A 17,939-nucleotide genomic window follows, 5' to 3' on the forward strand; every position below is an offset into this window, starting at 1 on the left:
AAAAATAAAGTTATAGTGTTTATTTCCATGACACTGGAATCCTGAAATATAGCATGCTAAAATTCAAAAGTGTGATCCTGAAGTGAGTCTACAAAAATTAGACGGGTGTGTGTTGATTCTGTATAATGTTATAGTAAATAAGTGCAGCTATGTAAAAAAAACCACAAGGTGTTACTACATAAAAACTTTTGTTTAGTTTTCGTAGATATATACACAACACATTTTTGTATAAGATAACTTAAAAATTTTAATTTGACAAAAAAAACGTCTTAGCAAACTCGAAAGTTTTAATTTGGTAAAAAAATCGAGTTAGCTAAAAAATCACCAAAAAAATAGTGACCCACTCAAAAATTTTGACCCACGCAAAAAATAATGACCCACGCAAAAAATAATGACCCACGCAAAAAATTTGACCCACGCAAAAAATTTGACCCACGCAAAAAATATTTTGACCCACGCACCCACGCAAAAAAATGACCCACGCAAAAATATTAACCCACGCAAAAATATTGACCCACGCACCCACGCAACCCACGCAATTTAGCAGACTCTTCTATCACCAATAGAGAAAATCATTTAAAGACTTACTATACAATAAGGTTTTTAAAGTCTGTGTCAAAAAGATGTGCAGTGTTTCCAAACAGTTGTCGTATAACTAGTCATAGCTTTCACTAAATGCCCCCTCTTTCAAAAAACTTACTGCTTTAAACAAATACAAATCTAAATATTTTCTAGAAAGCATTCTCCTAATTTATTTTGTTGCTTTGCTATAAAGAAATAATTTTGATTCTTTTTGTCCAGCCCCTAAGTATTTAAAAGCAATTAAATTGTTTTTACTTACAGCTGAACAAAAAGAATCAAAATTATTTCTTTATAGCAAAGCAACAAAATAAATTGAACAATCTTCATTTCAAACGTTCAATTTATAGGGCCAACAACAACCCAAACTTTGTAATACGTTTTGATACAATCTTTCGAAAATAATGACTAAATACTTTATCGCACTGATTCATATCTTAAACCTTTTAAATAAAAGGCTGAAAAGGCAATTTTCTATTAATAAAATGCATTTGATTACATCCAATCGAATTTGTGTTTAATATCTAAAAGCCTTTAAAATCCTCTTCGATGACCACAAATCTCAGTCCTATCTCATCATCTGACTGTTCTACATAATACCATAACTTTGTATTATTTCGTTAGCTTCTACTACGCAGTTTCGTTATGTGTTTACAAATATTTCTTGCTGTGTGTGAGGTGAGGGCGGTGCATCACATTCCCAGCCGGCACACAACGTTGTTTTAACGTTCATATAACGTTATGGACATTAGATGAATGTTGAAATAACGTTAGTTCAGTACTCTTCATCAGTCATAACAATACAGTTCAAATCAAGACTAGAATCAGCGTGGAAGTATGTCTTCTCTGACTGGTTTCTTGTTCAAAAATAGTCACATGGATCTACCATCTTTTATGGGTTATTCATTATATCTGACGACAAGCCGTTATGAAACCCCAAAATAAATTCCAAAGAATTGTAAAATTGGTCATTTGTCAAAATTTCTTGAGACCACTAAAATTTATTATTTTCGTTTTATCAAAACGATAATCTAAACATATGTAAAACCTATTCGGTATGGACATGCTTGACAACCAGCACCGCATTTCACAATTGTTTATGATTGAGTGTAAAAACATTTGATTGAGATAGAGAGTCTAGCAAATTTAGTTCAAAAAGTTAAAGTCAAGCTTGGGTATATGGACTAGATCTTGTTTATTAGAAGGGGTCATTTCGAGGAGGCCTGTGAGTAAAGCTCCTTGAGAATATCAAGAAAGTTTAAAAGAGAAAAAATCTTAGCAACAATTTGTCATTAAATTATCGGTTCACCGAGAAACGCGAAAAAGGAGTGGGGAGATATTCCGAGCTGTATTTTCCATTATACAATATCATAATAGCAAATGCAATAGAAACGACCCGCGCAACGACCGCGTTGTGATTTTATCTCTTTTAAACTTTCTTGAGAGTATGCACTTGAAAAGAGAGATTTTAGTTAGCATTCTCAGGGTCCAAGTTAAATTACGAGTCTGCTAAATTACGTGGGTTACGTGCGTATCGTGGATTCGTGCCCTCGTGGGTGTTCGTGGGTTAAAATGTCCCGTGGGTTCGTGGGTTAAAATGTCCCGTGGGTTCGTGGGTTCGTGGGTCAAAATATCTCGTGGGTTCGTGGGTTCGTGGGTTCGTGGGTCCAAAAAAAATCACGTGGGTTGAAAAAAATCACGTGGGTTCAAATTGCTTCAAATGCATGGTTCAAATATTGTACGGAAAAATCTCGGAACTTGTAAAATATTTCTCATATTGTACTTGCAACTGTCCGATAACTATTACTTATCAAAAAAAAGTTAAAATTAGAAACTATTTTGGATAAAATATACAAATTAGGAGAAATAATGCTTTTGTTACACGCTTTGCCGTATAAAAATATGAGTGTGGATGAAAAGTGTCGAAAGGACGAGAAAGTGTTCATTCTCCTTGACACAAACGTAAATTGCGCTGTTTGTGTCAACTACAATATGATAAGTTTATTTATATCTAAGGTTTCTATTTCATCAAAACATCGTTATGAGCAAAGTTTTCACTAAGAGAGTTTGATGCATAAAATCTGAAGTTTGTCAAAAGTTGAATAACTTCTGAACGCACGCTGACTGATGGTTCAGACTTCACAAGCATACTATGCTGGCTCCAAACTCCAAATTTCTTAAATTTATGCAACTAAAGACTATTCACGATAAGTGTGCACTCTTTTTTCTTTTACCTATAACTTTTGAAGGAATTCTTCAATCTTTATAAATTTGATATCATTGGAAAGATATTAGTGAGTGGAACTAACATTTTGAAATAAAAAAATCTTTAAAAAATGAAAATGAAAATGAAGAAGAAAAAAAGGAAGATGTTGTAGAAAAATGCTATAACTTTCATTTTTACTGGAGAGATTCTTTCATCTTAGGAGATAATCACTGTGAAAAAATTTCATTAAAATTTTTATTTAATATAAAGTTACGATACAAAGTTAATAAGTGATTGACCCCAAAAAACAGCAAAAAACTGCGTTTTTAGACGTCAATCAGCTTATAACTTTGTTTGATATCTTTTGACTTAATGATTATTTTTGAGAATTTTTTTGACAGTGATGACGTTCGATGATCGAGGATTCACCTCATTGAAAATGATAGTTATAGCACTTTTCTACAAGATCTTCATTTTTTTCTTCTTCGTTTTCATCTTCATATTTAGAACTCTTTTAAAGATTTTTTTATTTCAAATTGTTCCACTCACTAATATCTTTCCAATGATACCAAATTTATAAAGATTGAAGAATTCCTTCAAAAGTTATAGGTAAAAGAAAAAAGAGTGCACACTTATCGTGAATAGACTTTTTTTAGACTATCGACTTTATCTTATTTAGGATAATTCATCCTATTTAAGCAAAATACCCGCATTTCTCCTAATTTGCAATAGTACTCGACTGAGAATAAAACAGGAGAAACGAGAGGGATACGGGAGACAAAACTGAAAAATAATGGAAACTAAGTCATTTTCCGTCTGAAAATCGAATCGAAGGGATAGGTTAAGTTGTTAATATTGGATAGCTTTTTCAATTTAAACCGTTTCTTAATAAGTCAATTACATTCAGCTGGATCTAGCTTCAGTTATTTTCATTCTTTGATATTTTTGAAAAACTCTGGGTGCAAATTATCCTGGGTGGTAATAACTTGCCATGAGGATCACAGCTCCAAATTCATTATAATTTATCTTTGAAAACTTTGAATCAATTCCTATAACGGCTTCGTCTCGATCAATTTTATTTTTTGTTTGTCTATGGTCAATGGGGGGGGGGGGGTACAGGTTAAATGATAATTCCAAGTTGACAACTCGAATCAGGATGCCTTAACTACATGGGGTACGTTATGTTTCTGCTTTTCCTGTCCTTTATTTTTCGTGCCCTTTAGGATTGTAAGCTCTGTTGTAGTATTCATTATACTAAGGCCATAGTATAAGAAAGCCTGTCGTTTCCACACGTTTCCGAGTCGTTTCCCGGTCGTTTCCACTCGTTTCCACTCGTTTCCACTCGTTTTTATGTCGTCTCCTCTCGTTTCCTTATCGTTTCCCCTCGCTTCTTGGGCGCGTTTCACGTTTTAGTTATTACGGAAAATATTCTGTTTTGATCAAAAAATACTTTTAAATGATTAATTAGTATATGTAATCTACGATGGCCCTGAAGGCTCAAAATTTCTCTTGAAAAAACAACCAGAGCTTCCCAAGATTAAAAGGGGGTTTCCCAAATTTTAGATGGAGCTACTCAAATACACGAGAGCTGTAAAATTATATCAAATCAGTACAATGCAGTCAAAACATGTGATTACTCAATAAAGTTCACGTGATTTTATTCCCATGTTAATTGCTTTACAACTTTATTAAGTGTCAATAAATTCGAACCGATCAGAAATAAATGTCATGTAACAAGCACATAAAAATTTCGAGTAAAAGCGTGATTTTTCTTCAGACTTTAATTTTGCAGCCTGTTTTCCAGTCTCAAATTTGGATAAACCCCCAGCTTGATTTTGGGAAACTCCGTCTAAAATTAGGGAAACTCCGGCTTCGTTTTGAGAAACTCCGTTTAAAATTATTGGGAAACTCCGTCTAAAATAAGGGAAGCTCTGGCTTGGTTTGAGAAACTCCATTTCAAATTTGGGAAACTCCGTCCAAATTTTGGGAAGCTCTGGCTTGGTTTTGGGAAACTCTGTCTAAAATTTGGGAAACTCCAGCTTGATTTTGGGAAACTCTGGTTGTTTTTTCAAGAGAAATTTTGAGCCTTCAGGGCCATCGTAGTAATCACATGATAACGAGTGCAATTCGAATATAATTGCACGAGTGTTTTTTTTTTGTTATTAATTTTCCGAGTCCGAAAGGACGAGGAAAATTCGAAACAAAAAAATCACGAGTGCAATTTTCGAATTGTACGAGTTATTATGTGATTACGAGCTAATCGCACAATGGCTTTCACTACTTTTTCCCAGTTAGGAAAGTAAATTACAGAAATTACACTGAGAGTTTTATATTGTTCTCTTCTCTTTATGTCTTTCTTTTATTGTTGTTTATTGATTTTCTTTCTCACAAAATAAATTTCTAACTGCTCTCTTTGAAGGCGCGCCAAAGAAGAAAAAATAACTCATCGTGCGATTAGGTCGTAAAACTCATTAAATGTGTCAAATTGTGTTTCTTTTATCAATTAATTGATGATATTTAATCACTCTTTTTTGATGTGTTTTTGCTCATTTTGAAAAGTGAATTTTGACTTTGAAAAGCTATAACTCTAAAACTTCTCAACCAAGTTTAAAAAGTTATACCTCAAAATTTAAGTTAGACTATCCTCTTTCCAATGAAAGTATTTTCAGGGTCGTTAGAAAATCTTTTCTGTCTCAAGAAGCCAACAAAGGGCCGAAGTTTTTTTTGGACCACCCGGTATGATACATATAATAACAATATGTAATACAAATAATATAATATGTGTTTAAATAACATAATATTATGCTTGTTTACTTTAAAACACACGTGTTTTAGAGAATCAAAGACTACCTCCTACTGTCAATTCATATACCCCGGGGGGGGGGGGTACTAGGGCAAAATGGGTTACGGGGATGCTCCGCTGGTCAGGGTACCTTTTTCAACTTCCACGAGTCCCAGGTAGGGTCGCAAAAACACCAAAATAGAAAAATCAGTCCCTCGTAGGGTGCCTATTTTTGGAAAATTTGGGGAAAAAGTAGAAAATTTTGGAATTTCAGTCCCATTCAGGGTCACTTTTTTCGCAAATTTCGAGTCCCACGTAGGGTCCATTTTTCGAACCTCAGCGGAGCACCCCCGTCGGTCGACAAGGGTAGTACCCCCCCCCCCGGGTCATATACAATTATAGTTCCTGCATCATATTGAGTATAAATGTAATTCTTAAACAAAAGTAGACTTAGAACTATTATATTTTACGATGTGATCAAAAATTTTGGTAGAAAGTGTCAATTTAGTGATAAAAATGACAAAAGATAATGTCATTGCTTTTCTTGATTTCAGTATAATAAATCTTTTTGGAGGAATTGGGCAATTATTATATGGATCACTTTCGATTTCTACAAAATATGTATCGATACTTTATTATCGATAGCTTAATTTATTTTATAGAAAGTGGTTGTTTCATGAGCCCCCCCCCCCAGCGGACCCAAAATTCACGCCATCACGCCAATTTTTTTTCGATTTCACGCCATTACGCCTAGAAAATTTAGTTTTCACGCTCATATTTTGTTATATAAACTTAATTTTTGCCCACATATATGCGTGTTTGGTCTTCAATCAGTTTTTCGGCATTCTCCTCTGTTTTTCTATTTTTGAAACAGGGGTGTTTTTTTGGGTCTTTTCGATAGGAAAAATGACGTAAATCAAAAATTGTTGGACAACTGGTCACATCAAAGGGCACCAGTTTGAGGGCTGTGAGTAAATTGACAAAGCCCACCATGGTTGGGTAACAGAGAAATTTTTTGAATTTTGAAGGGTTCAAAGTGCTATTTTACCCATTTCAATTCAGTTTGAAAAATAATTCATGCAAAAATAATGGAATTCTTTTAAAAGTACAAGCAACACGAGGGTCCATGCCCCTGGTTCCCCCGTTGACGGGTTCCATGGGCATTAATTGTGAATTAGCGTGAATAGTTTTCAAAAGGGGAACGAGGAGGCGCAACCATGGTTTGCGCCGACGGGAGAAATTTTCAATTTAGTATGGCTAAAATCGCTCTCATTTACTCTCTTTTTCCAAAGTATGGTTTAAACACCACATAATTCCTTTGATCAATCTGCTTAAAATTACACCTCATAATAAACCTGTTGCTTCTTTGTGTTTAAGGATTTGCTACAAATGTATGTTTTCCTGAAATAAAAGACCTAATATCTTTGATGCATCTATAAAAATAAGCATCTAAGAAAGAGAGGAGAATGTTAGTTACGGATGGAAATCTTTTAAAAGTACAAGCAACATGAGGGGCCATGCCCCCTGGTCCCCCCGTTGACGGGTTCCATGGGCATTAATTGTGAATTAGCGTAAATAGTTTTCAAGTTTCGACCCTCTCATAGCATTCGACTTTATCATTTTGAAGACTAGCTAGCAACTGCTAAAAACAATCGGAAGCTACAAGGATAAATGGCAGATGAATAGAACTGTTTGCACCGTTTCTTTTATGTTTTAAAATGAGATCTATAGGAGACCCTATAGGAGGCCCACCATAGTTGGGGCCGACCAAGAAAATTTTGAAATTTAAACCCTCTAAATTGGCTAAAATGGACATAGAAATACGATTCAAGTAATAAATATAATTTTCACGATCACGCAGAACTGCAAATTTCACGCCATCACGCCTAAAAAAACTCGATTTCACGATCACGCCGGCACTTCATTTTCACGCCATCACGCCGTTTTTTTAAAAATTTCACGCCATCACGCCACGAAAAACCCTCCATCACGCCATCACGCCAACCGCTGAGGGGCCTCTTTCATTTAGACAATTTAGCGATCGATTGGTTTTACCGATAAGAAATTTCTTTTGATAACAATTTTATGACTTTTATCGATAGCATTTTACCAATGTATCGTTAAGATTCATATTATATTGATAAAGTGTTCTATTTTGAAAAAGTTTATCGATAAAAATCTATCTTTGAAAAGTTTATATCGATAAAGCTCTTTCGTTAAAGTTCTTGATTGATAAAGTTCTATCATTAGAAAATCTATTGATAAAGTTGTTGATTGCTTTTAAGAGCCCCCCCCCAGCGACACCCCTAATCACGCCATCACGCAAAAAAATCTTATCCATCACGCATCACGAAAATCGCTAAAATTTGGCATCACGCAAAAAATAGCGAAAAATAGCCCAAATCACGCATCACGCCTCAAATTTTTGCCCTATCACGCATCACGCCAAAATCTTGATCACGCCATCACGCCAAAAAAAATCTTTAATCACGCCATCACACAAGAAAAAGTCCCAATCACGCCATCACGCAAACCGCTGGGGGGGCCTCTTTTAAGATCATTTTTTTCGACTCACTTTCTTATTTTATCGACTCACTTTCTCTGTAATTTTCAAGGCTTTGAAATGTCTTTGCCTTTGACAACATGTTGAATGTTTTTGTTTGTAAAATTTTGAACATGCACGAAAAAACACTTCCATATGACTTATTCAATTGCTAACTTTGAATCGATAAAGTTTCTATCGCTGATTTTCTATCGCTAATTATATATCGTTAACTTTCGATAGAGTTTCTATCCCTAACAGGATCAATAAATTGCACTGCAATGACTTTCTATTGCTAATTTCCTATCGCTAAATTTGGGTCGTTAAACTTGTATGGGGCCTTGTATTGATAGAGGTTTATTGAAAGACTCGTGTTGATGTATTGATAACTTCGAACTTTATTAATAGTATTGCTAATTTAAGTGTATCGATAAAGCGAAAACTGAAAACGAAAACGAAAGTGATCCTTTTCCTATGGAAGGTCACATATTTCAATATTTTTGCAAGAAAGTGTAATTTTGTCAGCATTCTGACATGTAAAAAGAAGAGATATTAATTGTTACTAGCCAACACCTTATATTACTGGATTGGAATACTGTTTGGTTTGGTTACTGAATATATTCTGGTCTTAACCATACTAAAAATACGTATACACTAAGGCAAAATGGGTGCCGGTGGGTATGCACGAGCCCTGTTTCACACACTCTCTCTCTAAAGTCCCTCAAAGGGGTACAAAAACTATTAAAAAGCAATTGAATTGAGTGTCTGTGTAAGGGTTTCAAACCTCTCTCGAAGTGTCATAAATTCTTGAAATTTGGACAGAAAAATATCACAATCATCAGTCTTCTCAAAAACATCGCTATTTTGGTCGATAGCAGCAAAAAGCATTTGTTATTATTTTGAAATTTTACCATTTTAAAACAAGTATTATGCCCGGGGGGGCCACTCGATTTCGAAACGACGGTATGTGCCGCGCAAAATTTGCTTTTCAAAATCGTACCCTTACAGTGCAGTTCAAAATGACTGAAAAGGTACCCTTTCAGTGCATTTTCTCTTGATTTACCCAACCCTTATAGTGCACTATATTTCTCAGCTGTAAACCTGCGTGAAAGAAGAAGCTTGGAAAATCTTCTGTTTCAAGAAAAACTGAGACACATGACGTAGGCTAGATGATATGAGTGCCCCCCCCGGGTATTATGTCAGTAGAAATGAGGAAGGAATGTTTATACACCCCTGTCTCTGTGCCCCAGTGGGGTGAGAATAAAAAAAACCTGAAATTCACTGGGGTGAAAAATATTCTTTCAAATATTGAGTGGGGTGGCGAAAATTTCCTTGACATTCACTGGGGTGAGAAAGAATTGTTTTGTATGAGCTAAATTTTGGTTAGCCTGTGTGTTAGACTGTAAACCACTTAATTTTATCGTGTTTTAACGATAGAAGGTACTGGCTAACTTATGGTTTAGTGCTAGTCAAAATCTGCTTCTTACATGCTACTGAATATCACTAGAAATATCATCTTGATCAGGTGGATCTACTCTTACACTGTGACCTCATGTAATGAGGTCTCTAGGAAGGGGGCTATAGAGGAGCAGTACCTTATATCAAATTTTATAAACTCTGAAACCTAGTAATGTTTAGTCAACATGGTCTAAAGGCCATGCTTTCAGTATCTAAGCAAGTGAGAAAGCCTCTCGAAAACTTTTGAGGCTATAACCTAGCTTTAAAGAAAGAAAGGGACAAGTACAATAGTGGTTTGCGCTGACAGAAAATTTTTAGATTTTCAACCCCTCTCATTTGGCATTTTCTACGTTTTAAAATGACCATGAGAATGATCATAGAAGTCGGGTTAAATACAGTTAATATATTGAAGTGGAACATTTGATGGCGCGAGGGAGCGAATCGAGCAGATTTTTTTGGCATTTTCGAATATTTCACGTTTAAAGAAGGGGAAGGAGAAAATTCTAGTAGGGTGATTCTTCAAATGAACTATATATCCAAAGGTTATATTGGTATTATTACAATCATCAATTAAAAATATGACATAGTGTGTTTTCTTTGTCCCATAACATCAGTTCAACGTCTCTATTGTTTTTATCTTACATAATCTAGATGTTCTAGGTTTAGATTTGACGGTTTTATCAGCTGAGTCTTAAAATCTCTAGAAATCTGTAAAAATTGACGTTACAGTAACAGTATATGGCCCCCAAAACGTCTATCCAAATTGAAATCTTTAGTGAATTCAGAAAATAGGAAACATTAAAAATTTTTGAATTCAGCTTCAACATGTCTAGTTTCTTTCCCAAAAGATAATTTTTTAGAATACTGTAAAGGTTTTGGTATAATTTTTTTTCAGTCAAAGTTGAGTTACATTTTTCTAATGGCCCCCAGAACGGAGGTTTAGTTTTTTCGAAATATCTCAATCAAAAAGCATACATAGCATCGACATCAAGTTAGTGGCCCCAAAAACGTCGATTTAATTAAATTGAAATTGTTAAAAACCCATCACTTAAACATGTCTCGAATTAATGACACAATAAAATAATTAGTTTTTGCTAATTTTGCAAAAATAATTCATACCAAAACAACAAGTGTTTCAGGCCTGGCTAAGTGCAAAATACTGACAGTCTCTAATGTTAATTTTATCGTGTAATATTTCGAATTTTCCTTCGAAAAACTTTGAGTCACTGAGTTGGTCGAGGGGCAAATCACTCGAAAAATGGTGTACAAGATTTCTGATTTATTTTTGATTTATTTTTGATTTATGATTTATTTTTTATTTATTTTTAATTCATGATCTATTTTTGATTTATCTTTGATTTCTGATTTATTTCTGATTTATTTTTGATTTATTTTTGATTTATGATTTATTTATGATTATTTTTGATTTATTTCTAATTTATGAATAGGAGTAATTTTATGGAAATTTTTTTTCAAGTTATAACGAACTGATACTCAAAATCATTGTCAAAAAAAAAAAATGTTGAAAAGTCAATTTTTTTTCGAAAGATTTCTTATTTATTTTTATTTAGTCATGATTTATTTTTGATTTATTGATTTATTTCTGATTTATTTCTGATTTATTGATTTATTGCTGATTTATTGATTTATTTCTGATTTATTTTTGATTTCTGATTTATTTTTGATTTCTGATTTATTTCTGATTTATTTTTGATTTATTTTTGATTTATAAAATTGTGTACGAGATTTATTTTAGTGATTTGCCGCTCGGAGTTGGTATGTTGGTATATGTTTAATACTTTCGAGAGCTACCCATTTTTTAGGGGTTAATTTCCAATCTTGTTTGACTTTTGACGGTTTTGGTCCAAAAAAAGGATTTTCGAAACTGATTTTTGCAAAAAAGGAAGGAAGAAAATTAGCCATGTTAAAAATGACATTTTGGTATTTTTCTTTTTTCGGACTCAAGAGAAATGTGTTAGGATTGAATCTTAAGCTTTCCCAGGTTTTAAGGTACAAACATGGCTCATTAAGGCAAAACCTCCATTTTGGGGGCCATATACTGTAGGGATTATGTAAAACGCCAAAAAAAGGACTAACAGTCACCTTAAGAAAAGTTTTAAAATCTAAAAAAGGCTAATTTCACATCCTCCTTAAACCTGTGTTATTTCACTTTCCCTACCAAATCTAATTAGCCAGCACCATCGAATGAGTCGAAAATATTTTTTCATTTTAATAAAAAATAAAATTATATTACAATAAATAACAAAATGACATGAATAAGTAATGAAACAAAATTACCCTTGAAAAAATTATCCGCACCACAGGCCCGGCGCTCACTTTTTTTGCAAAATAGACTTTTGTTCTCCGATTCCTGGCGAATTCTATCTCACTTTGAGCCTTTAGCCCCTCCACTTTTACGGTTGTTCCGCCGGGCCTGCACCATACTATAAAAAAGCATCGAGTTTAAAGCCCGTAGGGCTAGAGTAGAATCTCCAACCTTTCTCAGGCAAGAAAAAGTGAAGCCTTAAAAAATGCACCGTATTTTTGACGACAGATTGAATCTAGCAATTCCTTTGTTTACGATTGATATTTTTTTCGAAATTTAGCGGTAAATTTTAGTTTCAATCTGTCATTTGTGTAAAAGCCAGGCGAACCGCTCAAGGCCGCGCAACTTTGGTAGGATTTGTTGGCTTCAAATCCTACCAAGGAGATTCGATTCTAGCCCTTTGGGCTTATACTTCATTGTAAAAAAGCCACGGTGCCAGTTAGTGCCAGAGGTTTCTGCTACTAAAGAGATAATAAAATCATATACGGTTTTTTCACAAACTATATATATAACAACATATGAGGCTTCGATGGACAAAATATTTTGATCAAGTTAAGAACATTTTAAAGCTTTGCAGGCAGCAAACGCCTAATTTTTCAGGAAAATGGACAAAAATACTCACAAAATGGTGAAAATGTTAAGAACATACGAAGGCTTCAAAAATTTTGGACCTTGATATAGAAAAAAAACATGTACTGTAGTTTATATTACTGTATTTGATTTACATAGGATATTATGTTCGAGGAGAAACGCCTTCCGTGCCCACCGTACCAAGTTATAAAGTTTGACAACCATTGAAGAACAATTGACAAAATTGGGCTGAAGGTAAAAGTTAAATCGTTATGCGCATCTTCAATCCTAAAACCAGTTTCCTGACTGAGGTCAGAGTTCTCAAATCGAAAAATCTTTGTATGAATTTTAAAGTAAAGAGTATTTGGGTTAACTTATAATTTATTTTGCATTGAAACAAAGGATGACAAGGTTTATTATAATTACGGCTGAATTCCAACGACAAAAGTTGAACTCTGATTTGCAACCGAATCACATATTGGACGGAGCACAGGATCGTCAATGTCTAAAAAAGAATGCAAAAATGAATGCAAAAGATTGTGGTAAGAGGTCTGTGCATGAGTAGTGTGCACTTCAGTATGTAACTGATATCCTCGAATTTTTTCAACAAGGTCAGCAAAAAAAACTAGTCTTTAAAAAAAATCATGTACTCCAAAATCGATATGGGACGAAAATTTGAGCTAAAAGTGACTAAGAAATGGCGTGTTCAGCAGCTATTCCAGAATAAAGGGTAGTTTTTACTTTTATTTTATTGCTTTGTCTATTTTCTTTTTTTATGGACCTCCTGGATTCTAATTTACTAAAAAGAGACGTACATGAATCACAAGTATAACACCAAACACTGGCATCAGAGAAGCTCAATGCAACTGGATGTCTTGATCCTGTATTATGCTGCACCATGTGTGAACGCACGTATCGACTGCAATACACTTTGCAGCATGTCAAACAAACCCAATTCTCACCAATATTCTCACAATTTTCACATTTCTCTTGTGTGTTTGGATGGACATTGGTATTCAACGCATTCTAGAATGACAAATATATTTAGAGGAAAAATGATACAATATGATCCAAATTTTGGCCTATTCAAAGTTGTCATAGTTTGCAGAGGGGTATGAGCCCCTAGGTTTTTTTCACCCCCCCCCCTCAGTAATGAAATCTTATCCCCTCTTTTTTACAAAAAATCTGTTTCAAAAAAAAACTTGCTCTATGCACCACCAAAATGATCAAAGAGTATAAAATAAATACTCACGAGCCAAAAATTTCACAATATGATAATACAACTAGCGTTTTTATTAAATGATGCACATTTTTGTGTTTTGTTGGTACATATTTATGTTTAAAACAAACTGTAGCCATTTATATATGATTAAATTGACCAAAATTTTCAAATCCTTTCTTGTTTGAACCTACCCTACATTGCCCCCAATGTTTTTGGTAAATTTTGGATACCCCCCCCCCTTAAAAAGGCCCCAAAGAATTGTGCATCTCCCCTATTAAAAAAATTACTTATTTATGGTGTACAGAGGTCCGATAAAGCTGACATACACCGAAACACGCAAGAAACAGTTTAAATCCCTTTGATCAAGAGCTCATCAATAAATGGGAAACATATTCCATCAATACTTTTTTTAAGTAATATTTCTTTCAAATGTTGCTTTTTCTTTTGAAAGCTCTTCGAAGTTTTACCATTTCAGGTGCAACCTTTTTTATACCTTTTCGATTATACTTTAGCCTATTTATATAAAGCCTCAATAATAATCTAAAATAATTTTATTTTGATATAGTATTTATTATTCTATATTTTTATCTTTTTATATTTTTATATCGTTTTTATTCTGAGTGAGTGTCCTGAGGGTGTTCTGTGAAGCATGTGCATGATTTTGACGAGAGGAGTGACGTTGATAGCAGTTGTAAATTTATTTATTTATCTGATGTATGCTCCTCTTTAAATATTAATAAATGAAATAAAATGAAATGTTGTGTTTTCCATCTTTAAAAATGCCAATTCAATTTTAGAGTGTTTGAAGTTGATCAACGTTTTCAGAATATTTCCTGTCTTTATTTGGCAATAACTTACCTTACTGTAAAAGAGAAAAGATTTTCACAGAATTTAATTTCCGGGTTGAGAATTTTTTTGTTTACAATAGGGTCTATTTGGTCCTAAAAAGACCAATTTTAGCAATGATTTTTGAAATCCTGAGAATTTGATTAATTTAAATCACAAGGAATTTAATTTTGCGGATATGTCAAAAAACCGCAAAAATTTATCCAGTGAAAATTTCTTTTCTTAAGGTAGACTACCTGAAGCCAATAGACAAAACTATTAAAATGGTTTGGAAATTTCTATTTTATTTTCAAACTTCATTTGACACTTTATGAAGGGATTTATATGCACATCTTTATGTCATCTTTTTTATATCAATCTATATAGAAATGTCTCAATTCACATAGAAATAACTTAATTAAAAACTGCTTTAAAAAAAATTAAGAAAAGGACTTGTACTATTGTACTATTATATAAGACATAAAAGACCAGTGTATATAGAAAAACAGGAGATGTATGTTATTATAGCCACCCTTGCCTACTTCAAAGTGAACTCTATTGCTTGATACTTTCCTCTGAAATTCTCCAGTGGCTTTTTGTCTAAGAATTGAGTCTAAAATGGCTTTAGATTATAAAGAAATGTCTATTTTCTGCCTTTTAAGAAAATATCTTTCCAAAACAGAATTTTAACGAATGGGGAAATTGAACAAAAACTTTTTAAGGGTGGCCACGCTTTTTTCAAGCTATAAGCGAGTGCAAAATTATTATCATTGGCTACCCTTTAAAACCTTCAAAAAATAGAGAAACCCCCTATTTGAAAATTTAGGTGGGATTTTAGACTTTTTGAAACTTTTTGTGTTGAAAATATGCTGTCTATGGTTCCTACAAAGGTTTTTCTCCAATAACTTTTTATATAATTAGTCCTTTTTTCCCAAATTTTGAACAGTGATTCACTGCAAAGTAAATAATGTTACAATTAGATAATTAGGCCCTAAATAACTGTATGTTAGAATCAAAATACACCTTAAAACCTAAATTAGGGCCTTAAGATGTCTCCGGGGTCTAACCATGAAAAATAAAATGATTTTTTCATACCTGCCATATATAAATGTAGGTACCAAAAAAGTATGGGTTTTATGACCTTGAATACAATTGTGTAATCTCTAGGTTCGAGAAACTTAATTTTTTGAAGAGATTCTTGCTAAAACTTTGATAACTTTGAATTTTATACACTTTGTGATAAGTGAATTCCCAAAATTAGGTTTTTTTATGATTATGAAAGTACATTTATAAGAGGTTTTAAAAAAGTGAACTGAACAATATCAAATTAAGTTTGGCGGCTAAGAGAGCCCGAAGTGCAACTTTGTAGGTTTTAAGGGGTATTGACTGGTACTTCTAGATTTTCAATAGAAATTTCTTTCAAATCGATTATATATACAGATCTAAGTCACAGGGTCCTCCAGGGTTCAGGTACCCTCAAAAAGTTTAGGTACCCCCAATCATTTTGGCACCCCCAATCATTTTGGTAAATTTTAGAATTCTTAGAATTCTAAGTAGTCCCTCTCTTTTGATATCTGATAAAACCATGCATAACTATTACAATATGCATGATACAGTAATTATGCATGGCTCTATCATTGTTTTTATGGCTGGACTACATAATTATTCAGCAGGACGTCCTCTTTGAAAAAAGGTCTATATTAGTACATCTGCAACCTCTTTATTGTTTTATTATAGACCTTTTGCTAGACGCGGTTCAATGTAGGCTGTATATTTTTTATTAAAATTGGTTTCGGTTTGTTTGCATCCCGCCCAATATTTCTGTGACCTCAGCTGCCTGATCTGATTTGATGGCGGCTAAAGTTTTATTTGGTGTTTGGTTAGAGCAGAAAGTTGAGAACTATAAAAAGTTTGATAGGTAAATAATTTTTGATATCATTGGTCTATGTCAGTGTGTAGCCTGGGAATCCAAGCGTTAAACTTTTTTCACAGTCTAGTTTATGATATTTTTGCTGCTTGTTTAACGCTTGGCGCAGGTAACTCGCCTGCAGGGAGATTTTCCCCTGCGATGCAAGGTTAGGCCTGATTGGCCAGCTTTTGGCATATTACTTAGCAGTACTATCGCGCGCATTTTGATAATTTCGATGGTCCACGAGTAGTTTGCTAAGTTTATTTAGCAAGATGAACTGGATGAAACGCAACGAAATAAATTAAAATTAACATTTTCACACATTTTCAACGTCATTTTCACGTTTTAATTTCATTATGACTGGACAAGCTGGATTAATCAATGGAATCTTCTGACACAGGCACAAAGGTATAGGCATAGCTGTCAACTCTCCCGCATTGAGCGGGAGACTCCCGCATGTCAACGATTTCTCCCGCGTGAAGAAAATTCTGCCAAATCTCCCGCATTTTTGGGATTTTCTCCCGCGTCTCCCGCATTTCCAAAAATTTTCTGATTTTGGAAAAACCAAACGGCGAAATTTCTGGATTTTGAAAGATCGGAACGAAAAATTCCCCAATTTCCTGAAAAAAATTTCCAATAAAATCGGATTTTACGAGAAAATTTCCCCGATTTCCCGATTTTCCGATTTTGAAAAATCGGATTATCGGGGAAAATTTTTCCGACTTGGAGCTCTCCCGCATTTTTGTGAGGCGAAGTTGACAGCTATGGTATAGGTTGAACAGTTTACGTCTTAAGTCGTAGCCCGAACGTGGGCCGAATGATTCGGGTCAAGTTCGGGCCAAAAGAATTGATAGGGTCTCTCGAGAATTCTCGGGCCATGTCGAGGGTCGTAGTTTTGAAAGTCTTTAGAGCTTGTGAAAGACTTTTTATGGTAAGTTGATTATGTGTGTTTGCCTGGGTTTCCAAAGTTCAGCAAGTCTGTCAACAAGGGTTCACACACAGACTGTTTATAACATTCTGTGTCAGACTAATCTACCTGCACCAAGCTCTATAATTTTAGAACTTTGTGAGGTGAGGTATTTTTTGTTTTTTCTAAGATTATGAGCTTAGATTCCCAGGCTAGTCAGTGTGTAAAAAGTTTGGGTGGAAATGGAAATTGAAAATCATTACCTATACTATAATAGAAAACGAAAGTGAAAATATATAAAAGAAAAAAATCAAAAAATAGATTCAATCGATACCTTAAAATGGGGACAGTCTGTTTTAACGGGAACTGCAAAGAAGCCAGTCATGGGCTGCGAAGTTGCTTCAGCCATACTGGATGACTAGGATAGCTGATTTGTCTGTCCTCTAGGCGCCGTCTGCAGTCTGGGGTGTCTGGTGGTTGTCTGATGGGTTGTCTGATGTCTACTTTATAGGCTACCATTTTTCTCGGAATTTTAAAAGGAAAATGTAAATAGAACATATGGTCACATTTACTAAAATAAATCTAATTTAACCTTTGACTGACAAGTGTGACC

General features: G+C 34.1%; 2 protein-coding genes across 3 annotated transcripts in view; both read right to left on the minus strand.

Moving 5' to 3' along the window:
• The window catches only part of LOC136798636 (protein dispatched homolog 1-like), a 249,251-nt gene that overhangs the window by 7,375 nt on the left and 223,937 nt on the right, over window positions 1-17,939 (minus strand). The gene's annotated exons all lie outside the window — the stretch shown is intronic.
• LOC136798633 (NAD-dependent deacetylase sir2A-like) lies at window positions 11,774-17,844 on the minus strand. The gene is made up of 3 exons (XM_067055274.1): window positions 17,661-17,844; window positions 13,279-13,489; window positions 11,774-12,968 (listed from the first exon to the last, which is right to left on the minus strand). The coding sequence occupies exons 1-3, from the start codon at window positions 17,733-17,735 to the stop codon at window positions 12,886-12,888; spliced, it is 369 nt and encodes a 122-aa protein (XP_066911375.1). The 5' UTR covers window positions 17,736-17,844; the 3' UTR covers window positions 11,774-12,885.

This window comes from Clytia hemisphaerica, unplaced genomic scaffold (assembly GCF_902728285.1).
Source record: "Clytia hemisphaerica strain Z4C2 unplaced genomic scaffold, Clytia hemisphaerica genome assembly, whole genome shotgun sequence".
Taxonomy (NCBI): Eukaryota; Metazoa; Cnidaria; class Hydrozoa; order Leptothecata; family Clytiidae; genus Clytia; species Clytia hemisphaerica.

Coding starts and splice junctions, on each gene's coding strand:
- LOC136798633 (XM_067055274.1), bottom strand. CDS start 17,735: ATGGCTGAAGCAACTTCGCAGCCCATGACTGGCTTCTTTGCAGTTCCC. Junction 13,490..17,660: donor CAGACTGTCCCCATTTTAAG/GTATCGATTGAA, acceptor TTGTCATTCTAG/AATGCGTTGAATACCAATGT. Junction 12,969..13,278: donor GTGTTATACTTGTGATTCAT/GTACGTCTCTTT, acceptor ATTCTTTTTTAG/ACATTGACGATCCTGTGCTC.